At 50.9% G+C, this 12,516-nt stretch overlaps 1 protein-coding gene across 1 annotated transcript in view; it reads left to right on the top strand.

Annotated features, from left to right (window-relative positions):
* The first annotated feature begins 6 nt into the window (after nucleotides 1–6).
* The window catches only part of ENTPD2 (ectonucleoside triphosphate diphosphohydrolase 2), a 41,457-nt gene continuing 28,947 nt past the window's right edge, over nucleotides 7–12,516 (top strand). Inside the window, exon 1 of the mRNA XM_019510452.1 lies at nucleotides 7–161. Within this exon, the coding sequence (XP_019365997.1) occupies nucleotides 27–161 (135 nt within the window). The 5' untranslated portion in view covers nucleotides 7–26. The remainder of the gene's footprint in view (nucleotides 162–12,516) is intronic.

The raw sequence follows: 12,516 nt of genomic DNA, 5'->3' as shown, positions 1-12,516 counted from the left end.
CGCGGCGGCGGCGGAGCAGAGCCCCGATGCGGCAGCGCGCGGGCGGCATGGTGCCGCGGAGGGTGCTGGTGGCGCTGCTGCTGCTCTGCCTGGCCGGCGTCGTGGGCATCCTGCTGCTGTGCCTGCCCACCACCGACCTGCGCCAGCCGCCCGGCTTCAAGGTGAGGGGGCCGGGCCCGGGGCGCCTCTGGGCGCTGGCCTGCGCGGGGGCTGTGGGGGCTCCCGGCACGCACCCCTGGGAGTGCAGAGCCTGACCCAAGCCCAGCTCAGCCCTGCAGCCGCCGCTTCCAGATGAGAGCAGTTGAGGATGGATATTAGGAGAAGCTCCCTAGGAGGGCAGGGAAGCAGTGGACCAGGCTGCCCGGAGAGCTGGTGGCATCTCCATCCTTGGAGGGGTTTCAGACCAAGGCCCGGCTGGGATGAGATGAGATAGGTGGGGGTGTCCTGCGTGGAGCAGACTGGACTTGACCTCCTGAGGTCCCTTCCCACCTTCATTTTCTGTGATTCTGTGGAGGGGGCGCAGGGGGGAGAGTTTTCTCTGGAAAGCCTGGCTTTTCACCACCAAGAGCAGGCGCCCGGGGCCGGAAGATCTGAGCCCAGCAAGCTAGGGGAGCATCGTCCAAAGCTGGTGTTTCGTTTAGTCATGGAGTCATCCCACTTCCATGTCTCTTTCCCAGATTCCTAACACCAAGTCAAGCCTTCTGGAGCATCTGGACGGCACCTCCAAGGCTTCCTGGAAAGCGAGTGCCACCCTTGAGCTAATGTCCACCCGAGTTGATGTTTCTACAGCGGAGTTTGTGTTTTTTAGCTAGAGTTTAAGAAAATAGGCAGTGATATGGGAGGTGCTTTGCTAGCAGCAGAAAGGAAGGAGAGCTGCAGTAGTGGTACTGTTAATGACCATGTGAAAGGAGAGAGGGTCCTTAACACTGGAGGAATGAAGAGTTTAGAAAGAATCAAGCAAGTTATAATGAGCGGTGAGGTCAGTTTACTCCCTCAGCGCTGCCTGACTGGAGATGCTGCTGCCACTGCCAGGCAGTTGGCTTTAAATTTTAGATGGAGCAGGAATCAAAGCGGGGCACCAGGACACCAGTGCAACCCCCCTGGATCTGCCCCTGTATACGTTATTTTGGCATCTGTGTGCTTAAGTGCCAGTATAGGGAAGCGCTTAAGCCCGAACAATTTTTTTTTTCCCCATCAGGAACCAGTTGCCACAGAAAGTTTTCTGCCCCTCCCAAGCTGTTTTCCCAGACTTTTGCAGGCTCCTGAGACATGACTGAGATCAGCCTGTCAGGGCAGGTGTTGAGAGAGGCAAGGTCATGTTTTGCCAGTTGCGATTTTAGAGAGATTAGTTGCCCATAATTTTGAATGAACCACGACATCTTGCTGGAGTGTACCAGGACCACCTCCCATTAGATCCATGCAAGAGCATATTGGGCTGCAGGGTGTCAGCTGGCATAGATCCTGGTTACCCTTAAAGTCATTGAAGAGACGTTGATCAAGTCTATCCGAGAACCAGCACTATTTGTTGTACTGCATTTAGCTTTATATTAATTGTTGTTGTTTTCCCTGTGGTTGGATAGGGCTTTTTAAAAATATAACTAACCACATCAATAAGAATAAATCATTTTATTTTACATTTATTATTATCCATAGCTTTGGAGAACTTTCCTTGCTTTTCCCTCTTTGTTCATGTCTTCTGCATGTCTGATGTAATCTAGGAACTGCAAGGGAGCATGCATTTGTTTTTAGGACCTGATACGAAGATGACAAGGAATTTTGGATTGTCAAAAAGAATCCAGGATTGGGTCCTCAGGCAGCTTCAGCTCCGTATCTGTATGGGTTTATTTTTGGAAAGGCTTTGCTATTCTAGCCATGGGATGGCTGAAGCAGAACTTTAGTAAACCAAACTAAAACTTCTGGTTTGGGACTGTTCTTGAGTGGAACCAGTTCATGCAGGATCCACTGACGATGAGAGGCACAGAAGATGGTTTCCATGGCTCAGCATTGTTTTGTGATGTGCATATATCCCCCTCCAAAGTTGAGCATAGCAAGACAGATTGCCCTGCTCAAAAGAGAAAGCACAGATAGATAGTTGGCTTTTGGTCTTGAAGGCTGGAACTCGGTGATGGGGTAAAGAAGATTTCATCTCCATCTAGGATAAGGGGGAGTTTTATTGAATTGCTTAAGTAAGTTAGGCTCCTAAGACCCATTTTTTAAAGTGAGCCAGGCCACAAAAGCCCCTAAGTCTTTCACTAGGACCCAAGGGCTGGATTTTGAAATGTATTTAGGCACCTAATACCTTAAAAACATCCAGCCCTAAGCCACTTGGTCGTTTTGAAGTATTAACTTTTTAGTTACAGCAAAGTCAGGAGGACTTGGACACAACAGTGCTGCAAGTTGTGTTATAGATGTACCCAACTTGCTCGCTGCAATTAGGTTAAAGCCAGAGACAGACCCAGGCTTTAGTCCTGTTATGGAGAGTTGACCAAGCTCCCCTTATGCTATAATTTTTTATTGTTCCCTAAATAGGTCCACAACTTGCTCATGCAGATGGGCCAGTGTCATTGGTGACAATACAGGTGTGGTGGTTGGGTGGGCTGTGAGGGTCAGACAACAGAGTCAAAGGCTCCTAGTGAAATAAGCTGATGTTTCTGGCCCAGTAGGTCAAGGACCTTGCTGCTAGCGCTATGTTGTAGCTGGTGTTCATTTGTGCCTGTATCAGCAGTTCAGCAGGACTGAGTGAGCATACCCACCGTCTCCCAGGCCCCCAGAGCTGGCTTGCCCCATCAGGTTTGAGCACTGTGAAGCTGGCACTGCTGTTACCCTCCCGAGCCTCATTCTTGCAGTAAATGGTGCTGCTTTTTCCTAAGTCCAGGACCTCTCTTTATCCATGTATTTATAGCACTTCTGTGGCTCTTGTTACTAGAGGATCTGTGTTCCTTACAATGTGTAAAGCTATCCTTCCACTCTACTCTGAGAAACAGGGGAGGGACATTATCTCCATGGCTTGGATGGGGAACTGAGGGATGGAGAGGCCAAATGACTTGGCCAAGGCCAAGTGGAGAAAAGCATGAAACTGAACACGGGCCTCCCAAGGGCCAGGCAAGTTCCTTACCATGAGTTTGTTAGCAGGTGAGCATGCTACAGAGCAACCATAGCAAGTGGTTGAGCTGCTTTACCCGTGGCAGCCATGCCTGACTCTTCTCCTTACCTCCGTGCTTCTTCCCATCTGGAGCCTGACCCGTGTTTGGGCACTGAGGTCTTTCCTGCACAGGCAACAGGAGGTTGGAAAGCGCCAGTACCAGGGGGGTTGTTGGGCTGTGAAGTTCTCTGCCTCTGTTTGGAACTTTTCTGTAGCAAATGCTTTGCAATGATGCTGGCTGGTAGGTGGAGACTGGTCAGACACAGGGATTAGAGAGAGGGAAAACGAATGAGGAAAGTCCCAGAATGTGGTTTGTTGCAGCCTAAAATCTGTGCTGAGTCTTTTGTGGACCCTGAGCAGCTTTGTAATAAGACCTTCATCTGGAATTTGAACAAAAGCCATGGGTCTCAAGTGTCCCAGTTTTTACTTTATCCCCAGGCAAACTGGAAAGACCTGAACTGGGATCAGGGTGAGGGGAGAAATGAGCCTGGCTGATCTTTCACTGCTGCTAGGAAAGGCATAGTGAAAGAGGACCTTGACAAGAGCCACCATGCCTCCATGCTTCTGGGGCTGGAGAGAGCCTGAGCTATGACAACCTCAGGGTGCGCTAGCCAGCACTGCTTCCACCCGAGCTCAGGATCCAAGGGAGAACGTGGTGCAGCCCGTCTCCTCCCCTGCCTCGTCCTTCACTTCTGTGGAGCTGGAGCTAAGTGGAGTCCTACAGAGCGGCCTCAGTACTGTGCCTCTTCAGGGCGGTGCTGCTTTCATGCCTGGGACAAATTCTGAAGTTGGTCTTCCCTTCCCATGCAGTGCCAACAAATCACTCTGCCTACTGAATTTAGCATCGTGGCTACTCTTAGCTTCTATACTTTTAAGCCAGAGTGACGCAGCCCTACTGCAGTTTAATGGAAGAAGTAGCAAGCTTTATGTAGAAGCCATTTGTGCCCCATTAGAAACCAGCCATTTTGGGATGTCAAAATGGCCAGGCCCAGGACATTGTTCCTGGTGACCCCCACTGCCAGGGGCAGCACCAGTTCAGGAGAACATCTCAGACCCCACAGCTGATGTAGGTTGCAGGCACAGGGAGCACTCAGCTCCTAGGCAGCTTGTTTTTCAATCCTTCTTGCCTGGGTGCTGGGAGGAGGAAGGGCAATAAATGCAGGAGACTACAGCGTAGCAATTATCCAGCTAATTAAACTGGGTAGCGACTCCTGCGTTAGTGCTGCTTATGCTGCAATGTGTGTGTTCTGCTTTACCAGCTGCAGTCCCTGCCCACAGGAGCCCACAGGGCTTTGCTCTGAGCTAATGAAGACCTAGCTGCACCCTCCTTTTCCTGAGGGGCAGATGCTGTCCACTGTAATGGGAATTTCACCTGCATGAGTGAGAGCAGCCTGGAGTCTTGCAGAGCCTGAGCTTTCTGTCTTGGCCTCTGTTTGTGCTAATGGATCTGAATCTCCCTTCCATATTTGGGCAAAATTCCCACTGAATCAGCCGGGAATGCAGGATCAGGCCTGATTGGCTTTGGGCATGGCTTCCCTGCCTGCTTCAGGGAGGGATTATTTTGTCTGAGCGCCATATTATAGAACTAGACTCTCAGCCCTTGGCAGGATGGGCTCGGCGAGCTCTGGGGGAAAAAATATACCTGAGCCAGGCTGGTCTAGGCTCCAGGACAGAATTGTGCTGTGTTCCTGTTCACAGTGATGTGATGTGATGTGTTTGTGGGCACCAGACCTGAGCAGTAGCCTACTAGATCTACAGTGCAGTGAGGTTTGAATTGGCCGCTACCACAAAACGACTTTTGAAACCTTTGTCAACTGCTTGTGACTTGAAACTGCACAGTGAGAGCAGCACGACTCTTTAGGGTGCAGCTTGTCCCACTTCTCTTTCTGCATGGCCGTTGCCTAGTTTCATTCCCACTGAGTCAATCAGCAAGTCCTCAGTGTTCTCAGCAGCTATCACATTAAAATGCAGGTCACGTGGGAATTACGTATGTGTCCAGTTCTGTTTTCTCCTTTTCCAGGCTGGAGCTGTTTGGAATTCACCCGCCTCAAATGGTAGCCCTAAAAATACCCCAAACCATGTTTATTTTGCTACCCAGGGCACTGTTCCAGTGAGTGATGGAGCTCTTTGGATTCCCTGGCAGGTTGGTGGGAGCAGAAGATACTGATGACCCCCAGGAACCAGTTATTTGACTCATGTCACCTTCCTTCCCATCACTGCAGTTCTGTATATTGTCTCTAACTGGCATTATTAAAAGAAAAAAGCCCATCCAGGTTCGTTCTTCCCTGACAGCTCCAGCAAGGGCTCTTCAAGTCATGCTGGGATCTCCAGGGTGGACACAAGTGAAGGAGGTCGTGCCTGCATGATGGTGGTGAAGCTGCCTATGAGCCAAGCTGTGGAGATGGATAGGAACCTCCCTGTGATAGGACTGTACTGGGTGTTATGCCTCAAAAGGGGGAGAAGTGAAAACTCCAGAGAGAGGATTAGTATGGGGCAATTGCTCTGACAGCTACAGCTGCAGAAAGAGGTGAAGTGAGGCTTGCACTTGCTCCTTTTAGAGAGAGGGTTGCCAACCCTCCTGGATTGGCCGGGAGTCCACCTGAATCGGCATCAATCTCCCAGTGACTATTGAAAACAATCTGAGAGATTGTGAATGGGTTGTACAGTACAATTAATGACATTACGTCATGTTGGGGAAAAAACAATCTCCCGGAATAGCTCCAGTCAGAGTTGGCAACTGTATTTAGAGACAGGATTGGGCCCAGTGTTCAGGGCAAGGGAATGGGCTGGCAGAAGCCCTGCTCCTGGTCAGGTTGCATTTGCAGGTGAAGTGGAGGGGAGAGAGAGGAAGGAGCTGCCTGAGGCAGGGAGCCTGCAAAGGCACTTTGCTAGGATCAGGCAGTGCGTGCCAGCATCAAGCATCACCGTGCTCTGGATGGGGGCCAGGAAAGCACTAAGAGAGGAGGGAACTTGGTCTGGCCTGCTGACGTCCCTATGCAGCATTGGATTCCCCATGCATCTGCTTGCCACCAAGCTGCCTGGCCTGCCCTGCCCTGCCCTGCCCTGCAGGATGTGCTATGTGAGGCTGTGATCAAGCAGATGGCATCCACCATTCACAGGGGCACTGCCTGTCCAGCTTTGAGAAGGGCTTTCTTTTTGCCTTCAGACTTTGTCTCAGCTGCTGCACGCTTCTTCAGGGTTTTCAGTTCTTTACTTGTATCGGGGGGGCACAACAAGACAAGGTATCTGTATTAGCATCTACATGGTTAACCGCAGCGTGTGGTACCTTAGATGAAGGCTTAGAAGCACAAAGCTGCAGTGGGTCCCGATGCTTCTGGGGTTTCCTTGGCTGCTCACCAGTGGCGTGCAAACACCCTGCTGCTGGGAACCGTTTCTGCACATGGCCTCTGACTCATGCTGTTTCCATGATGAAGAGGTTTTGGGTGGTTGCTTGCAGGAAGGTTCTGGGCTGGACCCTTCCGCAAAGGGAAATCTTATCTGTCTGTCCCTTTGTGCACCCCAAGCTGCTTCCTGCCTGCCTATTCCATGGTGGTCCTGTTGCCCCTTCCACCTGCCCAATGGGGAGGAAGGATAAGATAGCAACCAGGTAGTGCCAGGATGGCTCAGCTGGGCAGATCCCAGAGGAGGTGACTGAGTGTTATTGGAGAAGCCTGTATCGGGCTATGGTTGATTTCTCCCCATGGTGCATAAATGGCTCCAGCCCAGCATTTGGGGTTAGAGCCCAGTACTTGACCTGAGGATGCTCCTTGGCTCCAGTCCTGACTTAGCCACCCTGTCACCTCCCCTCTTCATCCCTTGGTTCCCCGCTCCAATGGGGATACCAGTGCTCTGTGATGGAGCCTGGAGGTGATGGGCAGAAGTGCAGAGTGACTGTGTAGGTCCCTCATGTCCTTGCTGAGGACAAGATCAGAGGTGCGTGGGCTCTGGTTACAGGGAAAGAGCTAGCTGTGGAACTGAGGACTGCAGCATAGGCAGGGTGTCGAATGGCTTAGGTCATCGGGCCAGAATTGTAGAGATTGCTGCTATCCTGCACTTCCAGAAACCTACAGAATGATTGTTCTTGTAACACCTGCAAAACCGGGGCAGAATCAGCCTGTAATTATGCAAGAGCTTTATGTGCATGGAAAGAAATGGACTATACTCCAAAGAGCTTGAAGTCTAGAAAGGCAAGGAGGGAGGAAATGACAGGACATACAGGCCCAGCAGTCTGGGGATTATGAGTCCCAGGCCTCTTAGTTCCAGTTATGACTTTGGATGCACGTCAGAGAAATGCAGAGGAAACGTGTGGCTTTGGGGTGGAGGAGGTCCCCACTGGGCATCGGGAACACTGAGTGCTTTGCAAGGGTTCATTGTCCGTGAGGCAAACCCCTTGTCTTAGCCTATTGCAAATGACAAGATTTCAGCACATTTCTTTGGAGCTCTGCAGAGCATTATGGCTTTCAGTTTTCAGCAGCTGCCCTCAGTGCTGATGGCCTCACACTGATGAAAATAACAGTGAGGAGAAACAGTTAAAAGCGCAACTGCACGTGGGGTCAGATTTTCAGAGGAGATCAAGGCCAGATTTGCAATTTGCCCCCGCAACAATTGGGTCCAGATTTCCATAAGAGCTGGGAATCCAGTGTATACTCAAGTACACAGAGTTCCCTCAGGATGCCAGGCCTCGTCTCCATTGCACAGTCTCAGCGGCACAACTCAGATTCTGCTATCAGACCTGCTAGTGCACGCACACTCCCAGCTCCAGTGTGGCAGCAGCACTCTTTCACTGAGCCTAAAAACAGTGCCAGCTCCCTGAGTGACACAAAAGCTTCTGTTGCCACAGAGAAGCCCCCAGGAAGTGTGTGTAGATATCCCCACAGTTTCTGCCCCTTAAAGGCTGGTGCTCTGCAAAACTTTTTGGGCCAGCTGCCTTGATGGCTGCAGCTGCCTGGGTAGGGACCTGTTCTTGTGGCTTTCCCCATAGCAGCTGCTATCTGTTGCATGACTTCTGTTAGCAGAAGGTATGAAGTGTAGGCAAGCAGCTAGTCTTCATAGTTGTGGGTGGTTTGCTTTTCTAAGAGCCTAATGGACCTTAAGGAGCCTTAATAGAATCCCTTCTAGCAACATAATCCACCCATTTCAAAGGTCCAGCTCATCAGTGTACCCATCTTACCCCCTCCCCTAGCTACCTGCTTCTTTTGGAAGTCTCCACTGAAAAGGATGAAACCAGCGTGGGAGGCTAACGAACTCAGCTCCTGGCAGAGTGCCAAGGCAGATGGCTGCTGTGCAATGTTTTCTTCTTGGGAAGCCGTAGACCCTTACTTCATGTATACATGTCCTAGGAGAGGTGGACCTCAGTGGTGTGGACTTCACTGACTTCAGACCCTGGGGCTCCTATACACATGCAGGGAGGCTGCTCTGATGCGCTGTAATTACGATGCATTGAAGCAGACTTGATTAATTGAGTCTGCTGGAGTGTGGTAATTACCGTGCTCCAGCAGACACCAGTGTCATGTGTATCAGCATCCCTGCACTGAAAATGGCAGTGGGGGTGCTTTTATTAAAGTTTGTTCAACGTTAGTTAAAGTGCCCCACCACCATTTTTCAGTGCAGGGACACTGATACATATGACACTTCAGACGCTTTAATTAGGGCAGTTCTCAGAGCCACTCTAATTAAAGCACCCCCCCACACACACTCCCAGAGCATGTGTATAAATGCCCGTGGTGTCGACATGTGTAGACAATAAGTAGACCTTGGTTCCCAGTTGCAGGCCATGGCTGTCTCTCATTTAGGGACTGTCCTTCTCTTGGAGAACGTCTAGCCATTATGTTTTGGACACTCCCTATTTGCTTTTTCAGTTCACGTCACAACAGCATTTTTCTTTTGAAGTAGGAACTGGAGGTTTCTCTCATGTATGGTACATAGGCTGGAGGTTTGGTGTGAGAGGAGGAAGTGGGGGCTGAAAGGCTCTAGGGACCATCTGTGAACTGGGCTGAGAGCTAACACCCACAGATAGTGAATCAAGATGAGATATGAACAGTAAGTGGCCTAAGAAAGAAAACCAGGTATGAACTTACCCTGTTGCACAGTATGACTTACGTTCCACATTCGTATTTCCTTTCGAGCTGTTAGCACGTCCTCTTCCCATCAGTTTAGCATTCATGGTGCAGCCTTGGGAGCAAGCTTTCTGGAACAGAGAAGGTAACACATGGAAGCCACTGGAAGGCGTGTGTGCCCTCACAGCATACATACTGGGGGACTTCCAACTTAAAAGATGTCTCTGTAACTGGATGCTGGAAATCAGGTGGATGCTGGAGGTGCGGCTGCACTGTTCTAGTGATGTTTGTCTTCCCAAGATCTGATGATAAATCCACTTTCAAATCTGCTTTCATCCACTAACAAATAAGGGCATGTGCAGCACCCTCCTGCTGGCTCTGAAATGTGTTCATAACTCTGTCTCCTGGTGCCCCCAGCAGATCAGCAGGAAAGCATCAATCTTGCAGCATGGACCACCTTGTTGAAGGGAGTGGTAAAGCAGGGGAGCTCATCCTGTTGCTCAGCAGGCTGGTGCGTTTTCCTCCCTCTCTGAGGGGATGGGCTCAAAATCTCATGTAAGCCCCAAGGGAGCATGGGGCCTTCAGAGTCCCCACTGGGTATCCGTCCTCTTTGTTACAAGCTATCTCTGCTCAGCAGAGGAGTCAGAGCTGAAGCACAGCATCATGGGTGCTCCTGGGTGAATGGACTCTTGGCTTTGCCCCTGGCGATTCTGATGTGCCAGAACTTAACAGAACATTGAGTTCAGCTGCAAGAAGCCCCTTGCAATGCTCCTAATATGGAGGTGGCTGAGTGAAAGCAAAGGCTGTTTGGCAGAGGAGCTGGCTGGGGTTTGACTGGAGTGTCAGTTCATTCACCTGTGTGTGATCACATGAGAAGTTCCCCTTCCCTTGTGGGGGTGAAGGTGGGGGTTGCAACTGGCTTAATTATCCCCAGTTATCTATTTATTGTTTACATGTTCCTGAGTGCATGGGGAAATCCTGCAAAGCCTCCTCCTGGACCAGAGCCCAGCCCTTTCCCTTGGAACAGACCCCTCTGTGTCTTTTTTGAGGCCTGGTGCCTGAGCTAAACACTTATTGCATCCCCAGTGGTAGGAATAGATTTGCTGGCAAGCTGAGGGATTGTGTCTGGATCTGCTCTGCAGACAGGGTGGGGGTGCCACTTTTACAACTCTGGGCAGAAGGACTCAGCACCTTCCCCCCTTGTGCCTGTCATTATGGCTAAGGACAGACATTCAAAAAGCCTGGGCCTGAATTGATTCAACCTTTGCAGGCTAGTCTAACCTGCAGAGCTTGAACCGATTTGCAAGTGGATAGACATTCACTTTTGAATCAAGAAATGCAGGCACATGCCTGCAGTGGCTCAGGATAGAAGGTGGTGGGGGAGGGGAGGGGAGGGGTGGTGTGCTAGAACAACCCTCCCTTCCCTTGCACATTGCTGAGTTGGGGGGGCATAGCCAGGACCCTCTGATTAGGGATGGGTTTAAATCCCCACCCTGGCATACACAGTCCCCATCTCAGGTGTGCCTGGATGGGGAGGAGGAAGCAGCCCTCACCAGGCTTTTTCCAGCTTGCTGCTCAAGGGGCAGGAGTGTTGTCAGGCCCTGGCCCCCAGCTAGCACTCTGAGGCAAGGGGGCTGCGGGGAGGACTGCTTGGGTGCAGTGCGTGCATCTGTTGATGATATTGAGCTGTTCAATCTCCCTCTCCCTGCTTCTTCATACTGTCTGCAGTAAACTGACAGGTGAGGGAGCCAGCAGGGGGCTGATAACACAAAGCTTTTCAACCCATCAAGAAAAAAGCCTCTGTCATTAGTTCAAGCTCTTCTTAAAGGCTTTTTCCAAAGAAGGAAGGAGGGACATTACCAGCTACCTGTTGATTAGCTCCAAAAATCCCTAAGTGGACACAGTTCTGTCTGCCTTTGTCACAGTGAAATTGGACGCACACACACAACTCTCAGCATACCTAGCATGGGGGTGGCATGACCATGACCAGGTGCCAGCTAGGGCCTGTGCCCTGGGGTCCATGCTGTGGGAGAGGGGAGGGAGGGATGGGGTGATCCCTGCTTGAGCAGTGAAGGGGGAGGGAGGCAGGGAGAAGCCAAGAAGACACTGCTGTGTCTGCAGACCCCCACACCCTTCTCAGCCAGCCAGAGCAGTGATAGTGGTTGGGCTAGAGAGGAGAGGGGTGAGGCCAGCCCTGTTCTCTGGAGCAGACAGCCTGGCCCAACCCAGGGCTGAAAAGCATTCTGGGATTCTGAGGGACTCTGATTTAACTTAAACGAGGAAGGGGTCTGGGACAGAAGTTGCATAAACTGGTTTGACCCAAATCACTTAAGTCTAACACTACATTCAACCAGGTTTATCTTAAACCAGTTTCAGCCATTTTGAAACTGGTTTATGTGCACTGAACTTCTGTTACAGTTTTAAACCAGTTTCTGATCACTTAAAGCCGTTTATGTGTAACTTCTGTCCTTAGCCTTAGGCCCTTACTCCCATCGCAGCCCCTCATCAGAATGTATCCCAAGGAAGCACAGGGGAAGGGACTGGGAGGAAGGCACCCTGGGTACAGAACCTGACTGTGCAAGCAGGAGTAAGTCCTTGCTCTGTGCCTTGTTTTCTCCGTCTGTAACCTGGGGATAGCCCCCACCACCTCCAGTGCAGAGAAGGAATATGAATGTACCCTGGACTCATCAGGGAACTATGCAGAACCTTTGCACTCCAGGCAGGGGAGAACTGTCAGCTCAGGCTTGTTGGAGACCTGTACTATTGCAGCCCTCTCCTCAACTATGGCTATAGTTATAGATGCCAATGTCCCCTTTTGGCTGTGATCTGCTGGGGTAAATGCGCCAAGCTCTTTCAGTTTCATTCTGACATTGGTTGCCTCATCTGAAAGCATTTTATCAGGGGTTCTCCTGAGCCAAGCCCTGTCTGCTGTATCAGCCCCCGAGAGTGCAGAAGGCTGTGCATGGAAGCAGCAGTCCCTGATGGAGCTGGATCCCCACCCATTGTGGCTTTGCAGTGACACCAGAGGGACCTGGGAGTCAATGGGGGCTGCTGAGCATGGTTATGGCTGAGCAGTAAGACATGACTGGCCATGTGAGTGTAGCTACCCTTCATAGGAGGCATAGGAACTGTAACTTCCTGAAGCTCTGTAATAAATAACGTAAACCCAGACAGGAATCCCCATGTTGCGAAAAGGATTTCCTGCTGGTGCTCAAGGGGAATGCTTCTGCTTGTGTCCTGACTGCCCTTCTTTCCCGTCTGGATTGTGAAAATACTGTGTCCTGTTGCCAAGTTACAACCAGTCGTGTTTCCACTTTG

The sequence above is a fragment of the Gavialis gangeticus genome, unplaced genomic scaffold, assembly GCF_001723915.1.
Source record: "Gavialis gangeticus isolate Ggan-Ray unplaced genomic scaffold, GavGan_comp1, whole genome shotgun sequence".
In the NCBI taxonomy this organism is placed as follows: Eukaryota; Metazoa; Chordata; order Crocodylia; family Gavialidae; genus Gavialis; species Gavialis gangeticus.
Note: the sequence above shows the minus strand (reverse complement) of the source record. Positions and strands in the feature narration are given on the sequence as shown.